At 55.8% G+C, this 17,551-nt stretch overlaps 2 protein-coding genes across 2 annotated transcripts in view; both read left to right on the forward strand.

Moving 5' to 3' along the window:
- The window catches only part of NES (nestin), a 10,358-nt gene extending 10,209 nt beyond the window's left edge, over positions 1-149 (forward strand). The window contains exon 3 of the mRNA XM_050931001.1: positions 116-149. Within this exon, the coding sequence (XP_050786958.1) occupies positions 116-149 (34 nt within the window). The remainder of the gene's footprint in view (positions 1-115) is intronic.
- Positions 150-1,518: 1,369 nt separating this feature from the next.
- On the forward strand, positions 1,519-10,218 carry LOC127038104 (dnaJ homolog subfamily A member 1-like). The gene is made up of 7 exons (XM_050930529.1): positions 1,519-4,024; positions 4,106-4,295; positions 5,833-5,937; positions 6,745-6,972; positions 7,098-7,328; positions 7,844-7,944; positions 8,741-10,218. The coding sequence occupies exons 1-7, from the start codon at positions 3,893-3,895 to the stop codon at positions 8,966-8,968; spliced, it is 1,215 nt and encodes a 404-aa protein (XP_050786486.1). The 5' UTR covers positions 1,519-3,892; the 3' UTR covers positions 8,969-10,218.
- The last annotated feature ends 7,333 nt before the right edge of the window (positions 10,219-17,551 follow it).

Below are 17,551 nucleotides of genomic sequence, written 5' to 3' on the forward strand. Positions count from 1 at the left end.
CCCCAGAGATCAGCACCCCACACTAAGGGTGGCTGGGAAAAGTAGGGCAGCCGCACCCTGCCCCAAGCGCTGCAGGGTGCAATGCCATCACACTCCCTGTTGGCACCCTGAGCAGAGAGACCAATGTCCGAATGAGCCAGGGGGACTGAGCGCCCTTCCAGGGTCAGAGATGAGGCTCGTTGGCGCTACCCCTGCCCCGAAGATTCATTCTTCACCAGTGCCTCTCCTCCCCATAGGGCTCGTCTTCACTGCAGAGTTATCTCGAGTTAGTTAACTTCTTTCCAAGTTGACAGCCCTGGAAACTGAGATCTTTCATTCATTCCCGAAACGATACAGTGCTGCTGGCACCAGTATGTGCTGCCCAATGCTGTCCTGCCAGCATCTGACCCGTGACCCCTGTCTTGCCCTTGCTGTCTCTGCTGAGACCGCCAATAAGAAATGCTTTTGTGCCATGGTGTCGCTTCCCATTTGAAACTAGAATAAGGCCTGGGCTAGGCACACAGTTGCCCTTGTTTAATTAAAGGTGCATTTTTAAGCAGATTTTGTTAAACCGGTGTAACTGTGTGCGAACTCTCTAAGGCCTCGTCTACGCTGGGGGTGCGGGGCTCGATGTAAGATACACAACTTCAGATACGGAAATTCGACTTACCTCCTGTCCTTACAGCGCTGGATCGACGGCCGCGGCTCCCCCTGTCGACTCTGCTACCGCCACTCGCCCTGGTGGAGTTCTGGAGTAGACAGGAATGCGTTCGGGGATCGATATATCGCATCGAGACAAGATTCAATATATCAATCCCTGATAAATCGATAGCTACCCGCCGATTTGGCCGGTAGTCTGGACGTGCCCTTATATTGGTTTCGCTTCTGTTGGTAGATTTACATGCATGAGGTAAACTGACGTAGCCAGTTTTAAACCGATCTAAGTGCGTCCATAGAGGGGTTTGAACCACCCTGAGTGAGCCTAGCTCTAGTGAGATAGCACTGTGAAATAACTCGAGTGGAACAGAGTCCCCACTACATCAGCGCCACTCCAGCTTCAGCTACTCACCCCCCTAGCATGGGTTTAAAGCACCACTTAGCTCAAGCGAAAGATCTTTATATGTGGATGGGCATCAGGTTAGGGGCGATACTCGAGATAATGCCGCAGTGAAGTCAAGCCCATGGACTCCTCTACGATGGTATGGGAGGAAAATCCTGGCCTGGCTTGATTGAACTCTTACGAGCTGCTGAGCCCGCTGTGCTTTCTGCAGGGCTAGCTGTGCTGCAGGTATTCGGGGTCTCTGTTGTGGAGAGAGAAGGATGTTCTGTTCTATTTAGGTTCTTATCTGGCCTTCAGCACAATAGTCTCCGAGCACCTGTTGGCAGAGCTGTCCTAAGATACTCCCAGTATTATCTTGAAAAAACTCCGACCCCCTGAGTTGAAGCTGCTTTTCCCAGCAGCATCTGCAACACCCTCTGCTCCCATTTGAACAGACTTTTCCAGCCATTAAAGTTACAAAGAAACTTGTAACTTGTGCCTGAGTCTGCAGACAGACCGCTCCTTGCTGGGGCTGGGAGCTTTGCTGACCCTGTAATTAGCAAGATTAAGATTCCGGTCAGTTTCACAACTGCTGTTCAGAGCCCTGTGGGGGTGATCTGGATGTGCTGCTGCCCAGAAGAGTGCTGAGAAGCAGCAGAGGTGCAGTAGTTATTTGTGGCGGAAGGGAACCCTAAAAACAGAGGCAGGGGGTGGGGGATACAGTAGTGAAGACTGTACCAGCCTCATCCCTCCCCACTTGCTGCAGACAAGAGGCTCTGGAGTGAGGGCAAACGCCTTCCAGCAAGTGGAGGATGGTGGAGCTTTGATCTTATTAGTCGTCTGCTAGCCCGAGGCTGTTACGCCCCAGCGGGGTCCAGGGACAGCACCCTGCTGAAACTGCCGACAACTGAGGATTGCCAGGCCTGTCACCAGGGCGTTGATCCTGCAGCCTCACCATCATTCATACCTAGTCCTGGGCAAGCCAGTTTAACCTGTCCATGGTGAATCTTCCAACATCTGGCCCCAGTTGTTGTGGAAGGAAGCTGGTAGCCTGCGCTGTGCTCTCTTTGCCCTTTAAACTGTGTTTCAAAATGGCTGAAGCTGGCAAGGTTCTAACCCTGCTATGGAGGGGGCTTCGCATGGACTTGGAAGACTCCACTGGTGCCAATCCGGTTTAAATTGGTCCAAAGCAAGGTTCCAGCTGCAGCCTCTAGGATAAGAGCATGAGCTCGGGAATGCATTGTGTGCATTGGGTGGGGGTGGGGGTCAAGGGAACAGGTCATGCTGGCTTCAGACTTACCCTGTCCAAGCCACTGGGCATGTAACTTACACCATGCCCTCCACCTTCTCAAGCATCCTGGGCTGGGGATCTGTAACAAGGGCACAGATCTAGGAATCCCACAAGCTCGGTCAAAGCTGGGTTCTGTCTGACCTGTAATCTGGGAGCAGGTCCAGAAGCACTGCAGGGTCTGAGCCTGCCATCAGCTGAGCATCTCCTGGGAGCTACTGAGCACCCTCAGTGCCTGTGGACTTCCAGAGCAGCTGGGGGTGCTTGTCCCCCATCGGCAGGCATTCAGCTCCTTACAGAATCAGGCAACGAAGTTTGGCAGTGCTGCGTTATTCAGCCCTCTTTGGTAACCTAATCGCAATGGATTTTCCAGCACCCAGGGTCAGCTGCATTGCTCCTCCCTGGTGCTGTCAGCACAGCTGACTTGGGCTAGTCTGCTGCTAGCAGTCAAGCTGGTCCACTTTAATTACCTGGGCCAAGAGCCTTTTCCACTTGCCAACACTGGAAGTAGGCGCTAAACAGGCTTAGCAGCCCTGGTTTGGAGGAGAGGGGAGCTGGGAAAGAAGTGTGGAGAGAGATTAAATAGGGGAACACGGAAGGGAGGGGTGTCCCCATTCTGAGCCTTCTTCACACTTCACATGCCACACCCTGGTGCTTAAAGGCGCAGGCCGCAGTAGTCCGTAGGCCAGCAGATGCTGTCTGTTCCCAGCATATTGCCAAGGATGGGGACTAGTTGGGTCAGTAACAGGGTCTGGAGCCTTTCACCTCTAGATAACCTGTCCTCAGTTAGCCCTGATCCCTAGAGATTGGAAAGGCATTCCTGCCTGGTGGCTCGTGTAGGCAGTAAATTCAGAGAGGGACTTATCGTAGTTCCCAGCGGGCAGGTATCCGTGTCGCCAAAACCACCATCGTCACCAGCATTGATTGGTAGATTTCAAAGCCAGAAGCAAGGCTGCCGGCAGCAAAATCTGAAACTGAGGCTCGGGGCCAGAGTGAACCTGCAATGGTGGCTCAGCCCCTGTTCAGTAGGGCTGGACCCAGCTTCCCACTCTGGGGTCGTTCCATTTGGGGTCGCAGTGCCACTTGGGTTTGGCCCAGCTGTGACAGCAGATCCACGGTGGGGGGAGCATGTCCAGCTGTCTGGATAAACAGAGGATTCCAGTCTCCAGGGCTCTTAATCCTGCCACTAGCACTAGAGTCCCATTTGTGGGTATGTCCCCTGCCTGGGGCAGTAACCTAGGACTTGGGAGTCCTGGGTTCGATTCCCAGCTTTGCCACCTTGAGTGAGTCTCTTAGCCTCTCCGTGCCTCGGTTTCCCCATTGGTACCATAGGGATAATGGCACAGCCCTGCCTCACGGGGGTTAAAGATTTTGAGACGCTCAGATCCTGCAGCATTGGGCGGTCATACGGGTTTCTTAGGCTGGTATATAGTCTGCCAGCTCAGGGCACGGGGCCTATCCGAATGGGTGCAGCAGTTCGGAGGAGCTAGCGGCTATGTGCGTCACTGGCACGGTGGCATTGGACTGGCAGGGGACCCTCTTTGAACCCGCTTTCTCCCCCTCCAGCAGCGCATCAGAGGGGAAAGATGGTGAAAGAAACAGGCTACTACGACCTCTTGGGCGTCAAGCCGGGCGCCACCTTGGATGAGATCAAGCGTGCGTACCGGCGGCTGGCGCTGAAATACCATCCCGACAAGAACCCCAGCGAAGGAGAGCGGGTAGGTAGAGAAGGCAGCGACCCCTGTGCGCCGCTCGCCTGCTGGGACAGATGGCATCTCTAACCCTCTCCCCTTCCTCAGTTCAAGCAGATCTCGCAAGCCTATGAGGTGCTGTCGGACACCCAAAAGAGGGCGTTGTATGACCGGGGTGGGGAGCGGGCCATGAAAGAAGGTGGCATGGGAGGCCGAGGAGGATTCGGGTCCCCGATGGACATATTCAACATGTTTTTCGGAGGAGGGGTGCGGATGCCTGGCCGGCCAGAGAGGAGAGGTACCTGGGATGGGTTGCTGGGACGCAGGGTTTCGTGCTGGTTGCATGGAATGGGCTCACCCATGCTAGAGATCAGGGTTAAGCCCTCAGGTCTTCCTGTTCAAGGGAGACAGTGGGGGTCTGGCTCTGCGAGACCCCCAGAAGGTCAGGTCCTGCAGCAAGAGGCTGCATTGATGTTGTGTATGGTCCCTGCTGAAGGCAAGCTAAGAAAGGATAAGTGAGTCCAGATTCATTCTTCTGAGCTGTGAGTGGGTCTTAGGCAGTGACAGGTCTCCCCACAGCCACTTTGGGTTGTGATCTAGTCCTGCCTTAAACTGGGGTGCTGCAGAGAGAGGCGTTGGCAAGTCAATGGAGGACTCTGTTCCCCTGGAATTCTCACGGAACCGGTCCCTCCGTGTAGCTCTAGAGGTCGCCGCGTTGCTGGGGGCGACCCCTGTACCATCGAGGCCCTAGCCCTTTGTATTCATTACAGCCCCATAGCCAGGAGCTGGAAGGGGGGCTAGCCCCGGGCTGCTGTCCAAATTCCCGCTCAGATAATTACAGCCTGACTCTCTGCATGCCCCCGGGGCTTCCAGTTAACTACAGGGCGTGCAGGAGAGGGGGCTGCTCTGCATTAATGTGTAAATACCGTGTGACCTGATCAGGGGAAATGATTACTGTGTGACTACAGCGGTATGTTTACTGGCTGCATAGGTGCGTCCGCTTAATAGCAGGGTATTGGGAACCATGGTAGGGAACGGGTTCCAGATCAAACCCCACCCGGTGAACAGGAAGCGAAGAAACAAAACCCACGCTAGTAGTCGTGAAGATGCTGAAGTATCCAGCTGTCACGCTAGGGCTGGGAACGGACAGATCACTGCGGTCTAGGGCGCGGGGCGAGGAGGAGGCCAAGATGGAGACTCGGGCCCTGCAAAGCGACTGGGCCTTCCTCAGTTTCCAGGGGCTGATAAGCCTTGGAGGAGGACGGATGTGCAGACTGACTCTTCATTAGGTTAAAATCCTCTCTCCCTCTCCTGCTTTGCTGTTAAGATTGAACAATTCTTTGTTTTACGAAAGTTGTCTGGTCTCTGTATTGACTGGCTCCCAAAGGGAAGAATTGCAGGGGCCAAACCCAGCCAGGTCTGCTATCAGGGTTGGTCACACGGCTGGAGCTCAGGTACCCAGTCCAAGCCTAGAAGAGGTCTGTCACCTGTAGGGGTGAACTCAGAGAGGCTGGAGAAGGTCCTGTAACTGTGACAGGGCCGTTTTGATACTAACCTCCATGTTCCATCCCCCAGAGGTGGCTGCATTTCAGTGCTGGGTGAGTGATCCCTGCCCAGCATTGCTCTTTGCTGTTGAACAGCTGCTGCTTTCCACCTCAGAGGTGGCTGCCCTTCTGGGTTGGGCAAAGCGTTCCCTGTATCTGTTTAGCTTGTAAAGCTTTTTGGAGGCACTGAGGAGGTGGCTTTGGGTGAGGGGAGACTGCTGTCCCTGTGGGGCATCGGGAGGGGAGCCATGTCCTCGGTTGGAGTCTGATCTCGCTCTGTCCTGTGGTCAGGAAAGACAGTGGTGCATCCGCTCCCGGTGACCCTGGAGGATCTGTACAACGGCACCACCCGAAAGCTGTCCCTGCAGAAGAACGTCATCTGCAGCAAGTGCAACGGTGCGTGAGCCACAGGCCCTGGCTGGGGGGCCCTGCATCTTATTTAAATGTAAAAAGCGAGGTGGGAAGCCTAGCCCCGCCCCTCCAATCTCCAGCCAATGAGGAGCAGGAAGGGCGGAGCCTATTGGGACTTACTTTTTCCCATGCGCATTTCAAAGACCCCTCTGGCAGCCAGGAGTGACCTTGATTTGGGGGTGGGGCTCGGAGGTCTGATCCCACACTCGCTCTCGTGCAGCCCTGCCTAGGCTGCTTCCCACTGAGTTTCACCCTCAGATTATGGAGACTCTGCTGTGGGTGTATGGAGAGGAAGCTTGGTCCAGGGGCCAGAGCAAGAGGCTAGGAGATAAGACTCAGGTTCTATTCCTGGCTCCAGGATGGGAGTGTGACCTAGTGATTAAGGCAGGAAGGCCTGGGAATCAGGACTCCTGGGTTCTATTCCTGAGTCCAGGAGGGGGGTGGGGGCTGGTGCTTAGAGCAGAGGATTGAGAGTCAGGACGCCTGGGTTCTATCCTCAGCTCTGCCAAAATCACTGCACCAGATGGGCATCGCCAGGCAAGGAGGATGAGGATTTTGCTCCACCCCTTCTCTCCTCCGCCAAGAGCTCTGAGATCTCTGGCAGGTACCTCCTGTCCATCTGTTCCATGTGTCCGTTCACCCTGCCCATGAGGGGTTGTAAGCTGGCGACGATGCGGGAGCTTCACCCCAAAGCTGCTACTGTGTAGATCAGGATCGCATCTCCTGGCTCAGAGACGAGCCCCCAGGCCTGTACTGACGCCCCCGGTCTTGTCTTTCCTCTCTCGTCCTCAGGCTGCGGGATCCGGGAGGGCGTTGACAGCAGATGCCCCAAGTGCCACGGCACTGGCATGGAATTTCACGTCCACCAGTTGGGGCCCAGCATGATCCAGCAGATCCAGACCATGTGCTCGCAATGCCAGGGCCAGGGCGAGTGGGTCCGGCCCCTCGATCGCTGCCTCACCTGCAACGGCAGGCGGGTGGTGCGGGAGAAGAAAATCTTGAACGTCCACCTGGACAGAGGTGAGGCCAGGGCACAGTCTGGATCGCGAGGGGGTTGAGTCTGGCCCTAGGGAGCCAGGAAAGGCACTTTGACAACTAGCCTGGGGATGAGCCGGGGCCCCGGGTGATCAGTGTTGATTTTGCAGGCATGCAGGATGGGCAGAGGATCACGTTCCATGAGGAAGGGGACCAGGTGCCTGGCCTAGAGCCTGGGGACGTGGTCATTGTCTTGGATCAGAAGGAGCACCCTGTCTTCCAGCGCGTCGGCGACAACCTGGTCCTCCGAAAGGAGATCAGCCTGGTGGACGCTCTGTGCGGCTTCAGGCAAGTTGTCCGCACTTTGGACAACAGGACCCTGCTCGTCTCCTCCCAGCGTGGTGAGTCGGCAACCTGGAGCAGTCAGGATTCCTGGGCTCTGTTCCTGGGAGGGGAGTCTTTAGAGCAGGGGGGACTGGACACCAGGACTCCTGGGTTCTATTCCCACTCCTGCCACTGACATACCCTCAGGGATGGCCCAGACCCCAACATGTGTTGGACCCAAAAGATGTCTCCTTAGAAGGTCAGTCAAGCAAAGCCCTGCGCCTGGGAGCCCCCCACCATGCAGACATTGTGGGGGGCTCATCTAGGGAACTCCCCAAACTCCCCACCCCCTTGGATGTCTTGTTCTGGCCATCTCCCTAGCACCTCTTGAGCACAGCCTGCCAAGGTGTGATCGTGTTGTGGTCCCTTGGGCTCACTGCCGGTAGGGGGATGCCAGCTGGAGCCTAGCAAGCCAGGAGCCATGCAGGGAGCTGTCCCAACCCTGCGAGGCAACAGTCATGTGGGTTTCCATACCCAGCATCCCACACAGGGGCTGAAACTGCCTGGCTTTCTTTAACCCCCGCCCGCTCAGGTGACGTCATCCGGCCGGGATCAGTGAAGTGCGTCCCTAACGAGGGCATGCCCGTCTACAGAAGCCCCGCCCAGAAGGGCCGGCTCATCATACACTTCCAGGTGAGGAGCGGGGCAGGTACCTTCCCAGGGAGCCCACGTGGCTGATCCCCAACGGGGGTGTCAGTGGCCCGAGCCCCATTGATGTCCCCGTGCCGGTTCACCTCAGCTGAGGACCCTGTCCGTCCCTGAGCTCTGAAGCAACGGAATGACCGGCTGCCCCAAAGGGACACCCAGCAAACTCCATCCATCTTGAGAAGGTTTTGCCTCCTGTCTCGGTCAGCCCTACACCGAGCAGCAGCCCCGTCTGGGGGCTGAGATGCAGAGACTGGGGGTCAGCTCTGATGCCTCTCACAAAGCACCATTCGCCTTGCACTGGGCTCTGTATCAATGATTAGCCCTCCCCACCCCATGTGGACCTGGGATCCAGAGCCACACCTGGAAGGGGCCATCCGTTCTGAGCATCTGGGGAGAAGCAGGACGGAGCCAAGTTAGAGGGAAGATCAGAGAAGCAGTCTGGGCTGGGCGGAGCTGCAGCGTCTCTGGCTTAGCTCCATGACCAGTGAGGACGGTGGGCTAAGCCCCTGGTGACTCTGTCTCTCTCTAGTGCCCGGTTCATATAAGAGGCTTATGACTAGACTTCAGTGCTTTGGTTTTGGATGTAGCTTTTAGGTGGACACATCGCGGGTTCATTGATTCATTTGGGGGTCGTTTCCATCAGGAGGGAGGACGAGAGTAGAGCCAGGGCTGTTGGGTTGGTGTTAATGACAGTTCTTGCTGTCAGGGACTATCCTACCCTCCCTGCACCATGGGCCCTCGGTCCTGGGCGTCCTTCCACATCCCGCTTTGCGTTCCCCAGGTGAGATTCCCAGAGCCAGGCTGGCTTTCCCCGGACCGTCTCCGCCAGCTCCGCACCTTCTTCCCCCCACAAGAAGAGGTCATGGCGACGGAGGACATGCAGGAGGTGGAACTGAGCGACTACTTCTCCCAGCCGGGACACTGGTGGCAACCCCACGCCGGCGAGGCCTACCATGAAGACGACTTCGAGGAGGCCTCACACCCGCACGTCCAGTGCCACACATCATAGCCCCCCCTGGGCGGCCGCTGCCTCCCTGGAGCAGGGCGGGGAGGACGGGGCGAGGGGGGCGGTTCGGAAGGTCGTGCGGTTCAGGGATGTAAATAGTTAACGCTGCCACCAGTCCAGTTCGGCGTAGCTCCGGCCTGGCTCGGTCGGTCCCCGGGGAGCGCCACTGAGCCCCTGCGGCAGGAGGAGGCTCAGCACGCGGAGTTCCTCGCATCCCACATCCTGGCAGCACGTTCTCAAGGGCTTAGGATCCAGCTAACAGTAGTTGCTGCCTCCGAGGAGCGTAGTGGTGTAAAAGGGTCTCTGGGCACAATGCATCAGGATCAATGTCTGCAGGGATCATTCACTGCTATCGCTCTGGGGGCCTGATTCTCACTCACACCAAAGCCCCTTTAGGCCCCAGTGAGGAGGCCTTAAAGTGGGAGTAACCGTACCCCGCGCCCACAGGCAGGCCCCTTTCGTGCTGCCAGAGCAGCATCAAAGAACCTTAGTTGTCCTCGAGAATCGGGTCCTTGGGTTTAAACCCCGTCCAGATTCTCCACTCAGCCCCATGGGAATTTGACCGGCTTTAGTCAACGTGCCGTGTTTGCACTAAAGCTTTGTGCAGTTTCGCGACCTGCCCTGGGAGTTTTGCTTCCTCCTCTGCTTTGGGTGGACTCTCCGGCTTCCCCGCCTGAGCTCAGAGACGCACTCGCTCGAGAGATCTTATTTTGCACATTTAAACTAAAGGGGCTGTTTTCCTAGGGAGGGAATAACAGGGACTTATTAAAGCCGGTTTTCCTCTGCTTGGAAAACGCCAGCAGCTTCGCAAAGACACCTCTGTCTGCTTGGGTTTTCCATTGACTCGCATCCCTTAGCAAGTAACAGAATGTGGAAAGAATTTTGAGGAGTCAGTGGCACTTAACTAGAAATAATCCCGAGCCTGGAATCAGATCCGCCTGGTAGGAGGTCTAGGGACCAAGATCTAGTCTGAGGAGCCTGGGTCTGCTTCGCAGATCTCTACTGCCGACCCTGTCGGTAGCACTGAAATCCCAGGGCTTTATTCCCAAGTGCCCTGCCCTGTTGTTGTTTACAGCAGCGCATAGTCGGCGCAAAATGCTGCCGGCTCAGAACCGGTGTCAATGCACCAGGCATAGGGCAATGAGGGATCAGTCCTGCCCACAGGCGTTTGGGGATTAGCGCCATCTACTGGTAGTCCTGAGCTATGCGCTATCCCAGAATAAAACATGGCTCAGCTGTTTCTTTCAGGTTCATACAGTTGCTTTTTCTTTTCGTTGGACGGAGAGGGCTCTCGATGCTTCTTGGTTTTAATTGCCTTCCTTTCTCGTCTGTCTGGGCCGTGGGGAGTTCTGCTGATTCACCTTGGATTTGTCCAGTCAGCTGAACTTTTTACAATACCGTTGAGTTTACTTCTCACCCCTGTGCCAGGCACTGTAGCTAGAGGCTCTGCTTCTCCTGTCTCTCCCACTGGGGTGGTGGATTGGAAATTTGCCACGCCGTTCACAGTAGCAGAGTCTGCCACTCATTAATGCTGAAGGCTGATTTGTGCTGCCATCTTCTCGCTGAAATACTAGAGGTGGTTAAAGAATCATTCGGGTCCTGAAGGTCCCACACTGAGGTTCATGGGCTGGGAGAGGACCTAAGAAGTAGACCTGAGTTTGATAGACCCACAGTACCTGGTGGCAGAATGCAAGAGAATATGGCTGAGTGGTTAGAGCAGGCAATTGGGAGGCAGAAAATGTGGCTTCTGTTCCCAGCTCTGCCGCTGTGACTTCAGCAAGGCTCTGCCTCAGTTTCCCCAGCTGTAAAGTGGAGATCATGCTTACATCACAGGGTTGAGCTGAGAGACTTATCTCCCTCCTTGGACGGCAGGAGCAAAGTGTGGAGTCTTCTCAGGAAACCTTCCTGCCAAGCTCACAGTACAAACCCTGCCCTCTCCACTGCTCCGAAACTGGCCCCAAGCACTTCCTCTTGCTGCCACAGCTGATCAGCAGAGAGCTCTGTTTGTGGCACTCTTCCTGCAGTCACCACTCCTTGAGTCATTCCGGGAAGCCGAGACCCAGAGCACAGTGTACTGTCCCGCAGCAGGCGGAGTTTGGAGGTGAGCAAACTGCATCGGGTGAAGAAAAGCTGTAGCCTAAGTGTTCTGACGGTCGGTCGCCTGTTGCCAGCACATAGTGGGACTGGAAGCAACAGGAAACACATGATCATTGAAGAAAGACAGCAGTCCTGCGGCAGCCTTTCTTGTGACTTCCTGTGAAGCAGCCAGTACTGGCCACTGTGAGAGACAGGCTACCGGATAGATGGATTCTGGGTCTGAGCCAGCCTGGCAGTTCTTGTGTGCCACAGGGCAAGCTGAACTTTAAGTGAGTTCAGGGTTGAGGATTTAAACCGTCAGCCACGTGGGGCCACAGGGGAGTTTTGCTCGAGCAGCAACTGTGTTCTGGACCAGGAGATTAAACACAAAAAAGTATTGGCCTAGGGTGAGGGGCACTTGGGAAATACAGAGAGCTCCCACCCTGGTTAAGACAGATGTGTGACTCCTCTTTTACGTAGACCATGGTACATACTGAACCATAGTGCTTAGGAAAAGTGCCGCATGCAGTGGTGCTGACTTGATTCTGCTGCAGGGCCCTGGAGCTCTCTCTTTGAATCTGATGCTTCCAGCCAGCCCAGGGGGGATCTGAGAGTCAAGCTGGTGCATCTTTGTCTTGTGCATCGTCACTGGGGAACGTTCCTCCAGGCCCTTCGGGGGGCACCTGTGCAGCAGTGTGAACAAGACTCCAGTCTAGCTGCCCTGCTTGGCTCGGGGGTTAATAAGAGGCTGAAGGGCTGCTCTGAGCTGCCTGCCATCTGCAGGGCTTGTGGCACGCCAGGAGCAGAGCCGATAAGCAGAGACCAGGCTGTTGCGCGCTCCCTTCAGGCCAGGCCAGTCGCTTCATCTGCCCTTTCAACATGAATGATTCCCCGCCACTCCCCCGGGCAGCGGCATCTGCTGTGGCATCCACTCCCCATTCTGCACCCCATGGAGCCAGTCTCCACTGCAGGGGCAGAAACTCCTAAGCCAGCTTGGAACGAGGGAAGCTCGTCTTTGCCAACAATCTCCCCACAGTGTGTGTGACGCCCCTGGCTCGTGAGCTGCATGTTTCCTCCAGGGAGGGAGCGCTGACTAGGGTTAGAACGGGGGCTGGGAGTCAGGAGGCCTGGGTCCTATCCCAAGCCTGGAAGGGGCTGGGTGGGTGTTAGGGGTTAGAGCAGGAGACTGGACCCTTTTCTTATAGAGCGGAGCCAGGCCTGGCTTTGATCCCTCCCTACACCTAGACAGATCCCTCTTCATCTAGGAACCAGCGCTCCTCCCACCCCAGCCCCAGGATGACCTTGGGCAATGGCAAACCCACCTTATTGGCAAGTGGGATTCCTCCCCAGGCTGGGAAACAGGCTCTCCGGGGTGCAGCTGACAAATTCAGGCTGCTGTCACACCCTGTATTTAGACGGGGGGGGCCAAGGCCTTAGCTCCAGGGTTCTCAACTTGGGGGTCACGAGAGGTGTCGGGATCAAAGGGAAAGGCTGGGGGAAGGGGGCATAGGCACCTTTATCCAGACATCAGCTGCCCCCAGGGTGTTTGGGGAGGGTCCATGTTCTCTGTGCATGGGATGATAGCACCGCTGGGGCCATTGGCGTCCTGGCCAGGTTTATGCTCAGGCTGAGGATACAGGGTAGAAACCTTGCTAATTATCTCAGGGCTGCTGTTCCCGCCCCCTGGGACCTTTTGCACCAGCTCTGGCAGCATAAATGGGCCAGGGCGATTCACACTTGCTGTGAGGCCCTTGGGCTGGCAGAGCGGTGGGGAAAAGGGACCTGGAAAATGAGACTCGGGCCCTTCTGCTTAACTTTCTTTAGTCATTTTCTTTCTTCGCTCAAGGCCTAAATCAGGCTCCAGGAAGTAGCGAGGGGAGGGGGATTTTCTTTCCTTTTTGCACAGAAGGGAGTTTTTAAAAAAAATAATTTATTTTTGAAAGGATTTTAAATTGGTGTCTGTCTGTCTCTTTTTTTTTTTCTTTTGGGAAACTTTGTACATGGCATTAAAAGCAAGTCCGAGTCTGATCAGAGCAGTGTCTGCTGCTTTATTTCAACCCAGTTGGGAACCTGCCTTGGGGGTTAGGATCCAGGATGGGGGAACCCAGCTACTGGGGGATCTGTTCCTGGCCCTGTAGCGGCCTGATCCTGTGCGAGTCTGGCTTCATTTTGTCCAAGGGTCCTTTCTCTGGAGCCTGAAATTGAGCCAGAGGGTCCCACCGGGGTGGGGGGAACACAGCATCCCCTGCCTCGCCTTGGGCTGTATCTGCCCTTTATTAGATTTGTATCGAGGCCTGACCATGTAGTAAATTCATGGGCTCCCTGTTGAGAGCTGAGTCAAAGAGGCAGGGCGATGGGGGAGGACATCCATCCTTCCTTCGCCAGCTCCGGCATTTCCTGCCTAGGGAAGGAGCATGGCCTAGCAGGCAGAGCACTGGCCTTGTATTCCCTGCCATTTGCCTCCTGGGTGATCCTGAGTAAAGCACTGTGCCTCAGTTTCCCCATCTGTAAAACAGGGAGGACAATACTGTCCTCCTTTGCAGAGCCCTTTGAGATCTGCCGCACAGCAGTAGGTGACAGCTCAGCATTCGTCTTGTGAGGCCTCGAGTTCAGACAATGGGTTGTTGATGCCAGGCTGATAGACTTTGAAGTGCTGTTAATTAACCTTGGAATCCTCTCCAGTCTGCTCTCCCCTGTTTCCTTCACAGCTGCGGCTTGTGGAATTACTCTGGGAAAGGGAAGGGGTGGAGGTTGAGCCTTTTTAAACAAAGACTGTGTTTCTCCGTAGTGTCCCTGGACATTTGAGTTAAGCATTGGTAACAAGAAAGGGTTTTTAAGCCAAGAATGGGCCAAATCCCTGCCCTTTGCTACCAGGTTTCACTTGATTCTTTTCTCTGATGTCGGACCAGGCAACCATAGTCATTTGAGTGTCCCTGATCACTTTTAATGTGAGGCCAGAGCTGAATGCCCCATAAAGCCTCATGGGCCTGGCTTGTCTGATTGGACTGTGAGCTCTTTGGACAGGGATGTGCTCTGGCTGTATGTACAGCCCCTAGCACTGGGGAATCCACCGTAAGACACACCATGGTTGTACCTACATCCTAAACCTCCTGCAGTCTTGTACTCCATGCTACTGCCTCCCAGCTGCGAAGGCTTACAGCCCGGGTAGTAAATCCATCTGTCTGGTCTAATTACCAACAGCGAGGTGTCAAGGTGCAATGGATGAAGTGTCTGAAAGCCGGGGGGCGGGAGAGAGGGTTTAGTTATTGTGCAGGAGAAGGCAAGGAAAGAGAAAATGACTTAGTGCCTTTAATTCTGGGATGGATTAAGAGGAGTGTCATATGTAAGATCCAGGAGGTAATTGTCTGGCTCTGCTCAGCACCAGTGAGGGCTCTGCTGGAAAACTCTGGCCAGTTCTGGGCACCAAGAAAGATGTGAACAAACTGGAGAGTCCAGAGGAGTGCGACAACCAGGAGTCATTTAGAAAGCGTGGCCTGGGAGGCTAAGTCAAAAGGCCTGGTTGTGGGGAAGGCTGCGGGGAGGGACAGGAAAAGTTTTCGCATGGGTGAAAGGTGGTTATGGAGGAGGGTGATGCATTGTTCTCCACCAAGCCTGGTACAGCCCTGCACCGGCCCTCAGGAGACCTGGGTTCTGTCACCCCTTCTGCCACTGACGCGCTGTGTGATCTGGGGATCTCCCTACAATCACACCTTGGTCCAATTCCTGTTGCTGCTGGGGAGCTTGGGCACGTCACTTCCCAGCCCCGTGCCTCAGTTTTCCCCTCTGTAAAGTGGGGCTAAAAGAGCTGGGTAGGATTATTCTTCAGTTTTTCCTAAAGGGAAAAACCCCACTGCTTGGGATATTTCAAACCAGCCTACAGAGAACAGTACAATCACAGGGCATAGCCCTCCCTGGGATAGGGGTTGGGGTTCTGGGTCAGATGAGGCTCTGAAATTACATTCAAGTCCAGCAGGGATCTAGTATATTGCACCATTTCCTCTGTCTTCAGCATGAGCGTGGCTGTAACCAGAGCTTCGGTTTTCCTCTGTGATGGCCAGACCCAGTGGGCCGGGCACGTGGAACCAAGGAGCGCGTGGTGCTGCCTGGCATATGAAAACGTGGCAGGATTCCTTCCGCCTGGGTAGAATCCAGCGCCTCTCCCAGTTGTATTGACTCTTGCCTGGTCCAAAACTGGTGATAGAGACACAATTACAGAACTGCCTGGGCCTCTGGTCTCTCAGGTGTCAGGCCCGGTACCTTTACCTCTCTCAGCCGTGCATACCGGGCAGGTCCCAGCGGGTTCTGCTCTCTGCGTGTCGAGGACAGCAATGAACCAACAGCCGGCTTGAACCAAAGTGTCATTTCAGCTTCGCAGGAGGAGCAAAGCCACAGAGGAAAAGGATTTTAAAGCCACAAACAATCTAGCTGACCTATAAGCTTCTTCACCCCCCGATGTAGCCCCAGGCAACTCCTTCAGCCCCCGAACAAGGGGGGGCCTGGGTCAGCCAGCGCTCCCCAGAAGTGGCCGCCTACCTTAGAGAGGGTGTCCCACTTTTTACCCAGCCCGAGTTCTTTGTTCTCTCAGTTCACAGACTTAGGGCCCTGGGACTCAAAACCCAGTTCAGGGAGCTCAACAGGTGGTCAAGCCGCCTCCCCCAACCCCTCCAGAGTCGTCCATTGTCCTGTAGCAACCCTCTGGGTGTAATGTGTCTTGTCTACAACCCCTGTGGCCCCTTCCTTGTTGATTGAACCCCGTCAAGTCACCCAGTTAAACTATGTTGAGCCATCACAGAGCAGCACCAAAGCTGTCACAATAAGGTTTTCTTCGTCATCAGCATCTTCATTAATTGCAGCTAATTAAATGGTGTGGCACGCCCTCCCTCCCTCAGTGCCTTGTTTGGGATGACAGAGAGCAGGAGGAATATGAGTCAGAGATGTCTACACCCCCACTGTGGAAATGAGTCAGTGCCATTAGCCTCATTTCACAGATGGGGAAACTGAGGCACACCACCCACCCTAAGGCCGCCCAGTAAATCGGTGGCAGAGGAAGGCATGGAACCCAGGAGTCCTGATTCCCAGGCCCCTGGTCTTACCATTAGTCCCACTCAGGAAAGCTGCAGCTCAATCAACAGCTGCCCATGGGTGCGTGGCTTTCGCCACTGCCTGCTTGTGCTTGCCAGCCACAGCCACCAGAGGGCAGCATTGCCTCAGCAAAGCCTGTGCAGGCTGTGGGGTTTGCAGGCTGGCTTGAGGGGTTGCGGGGGGTTTAGCAGGGAGCTGGGGCCGCTGACTACAACTCACAGAGCAGGTTGGGGGGGTAGGGGGAGACCTTGGCTGGACAGGCACCAACCATGGTCACAAGCCCCCAACCCTTCCTGAGCCCCGGAGGCTGGGGGGATCCTGAAAAGCTTTCATGCAGCATCATGCTGCACCCACTCATTCTTGGGGGTGGGGGGCGCCATGGGCTTGCATGCACCCCAATAGCGGCCTCTGCAGGGTGGCGTTTTACAGCCACGCACCCGCTAAGCCGCTGTGGGGAGAACGTGTGGTGCACCTGCATTGGGATTAAAAAAAAAACAACAAGGTGCCCGGTGGTGCCTTAACGACTAACAGATTTAGTTAGGCCTAAGCGTGCGTGGGTAAAAACCCCAGTTCTTCAGATGCATGTGTTGGGCTAATCCCCCCATGTGTGGCGTGTTTTTGCAGGCTGCTAGTCCCTTATGTGGGGTGATCCTTAGTAAACCCCAAACCAGCCCTGACCCTGGCAGGGGTTTGCCCAAACTAGGCTTAAAAAAAACAAACCCCACTGACAGACAGGCCCTACCAGCCCTTGGCCACCGAGTCCGGCGCATCCCAACCCTTAGGGTGTGCAAGAGTTTCGTAACGCGCCTGTGCTGTGGCTTGCCCCATTCCTCCCTGGCCTGTCCGTGTCTGCAGCACATCAGCGACCCGTGCAAAGCCCCGCATGCTCAGTGACGGGCACACAAGCCTGCCGGGACTTTCGCTAGCCAGGTTGAGCTGCGACGCAAGTCGGGCCCACAGAGGAAACTGGGCTCATTTTCCAGCCCGTTCCCTACCCGCAGAGCTACTAAGCTCCAGGAGTTCGTCGCTTTGTGTGTAATGAACGAGCATCACTGCCCCCTCGGGGAATTCTGCTTGGCTTTCCCTGCAGGCCGAGCACCCCTGGGGCATGGGTGTGTGGGGGGGATATTATAAATAATGGGCTGGCTGCCCCCCCACGGCCGCATACCAGGCCTGGAATAGAAGGTCACACAGCAACTCGCCCGCCGATCCGGGTGACCCCGCCCAGCGGGTGCTGACAGCCCCGTGCTGACTGATGGCTGGGCGCGCAGGGGCTGGCTGAGCACTGCTCTATATATACTGCGCCGGCGGCTGGGGTGGGGGGGGCAGGGGCAGCGCTGTGGGGCGTGGAAGGCGAGGGCAGACGTCGCAGAAGAGGAGGCTGCAGGGATGGAATTGGGGGCAGCGCCGTGACGGGCCAGGGCTGAG

Source organism: Gopherus flavomarginatus, chromosome 20 (assembly GCF_025201925.1).
Source record: "Gopherus flavomarginatus isolate rGopFla2 chromosome 20, rGopFla2.mat.asm, whole genome shotgun sequence".
In the NCBI taxonomy this organism is placed as follows: Eukaryota; Metazoa; Chordata; order Testudines; family Testudinidae; genus Gopherus; species Gopherus flavomarginatus.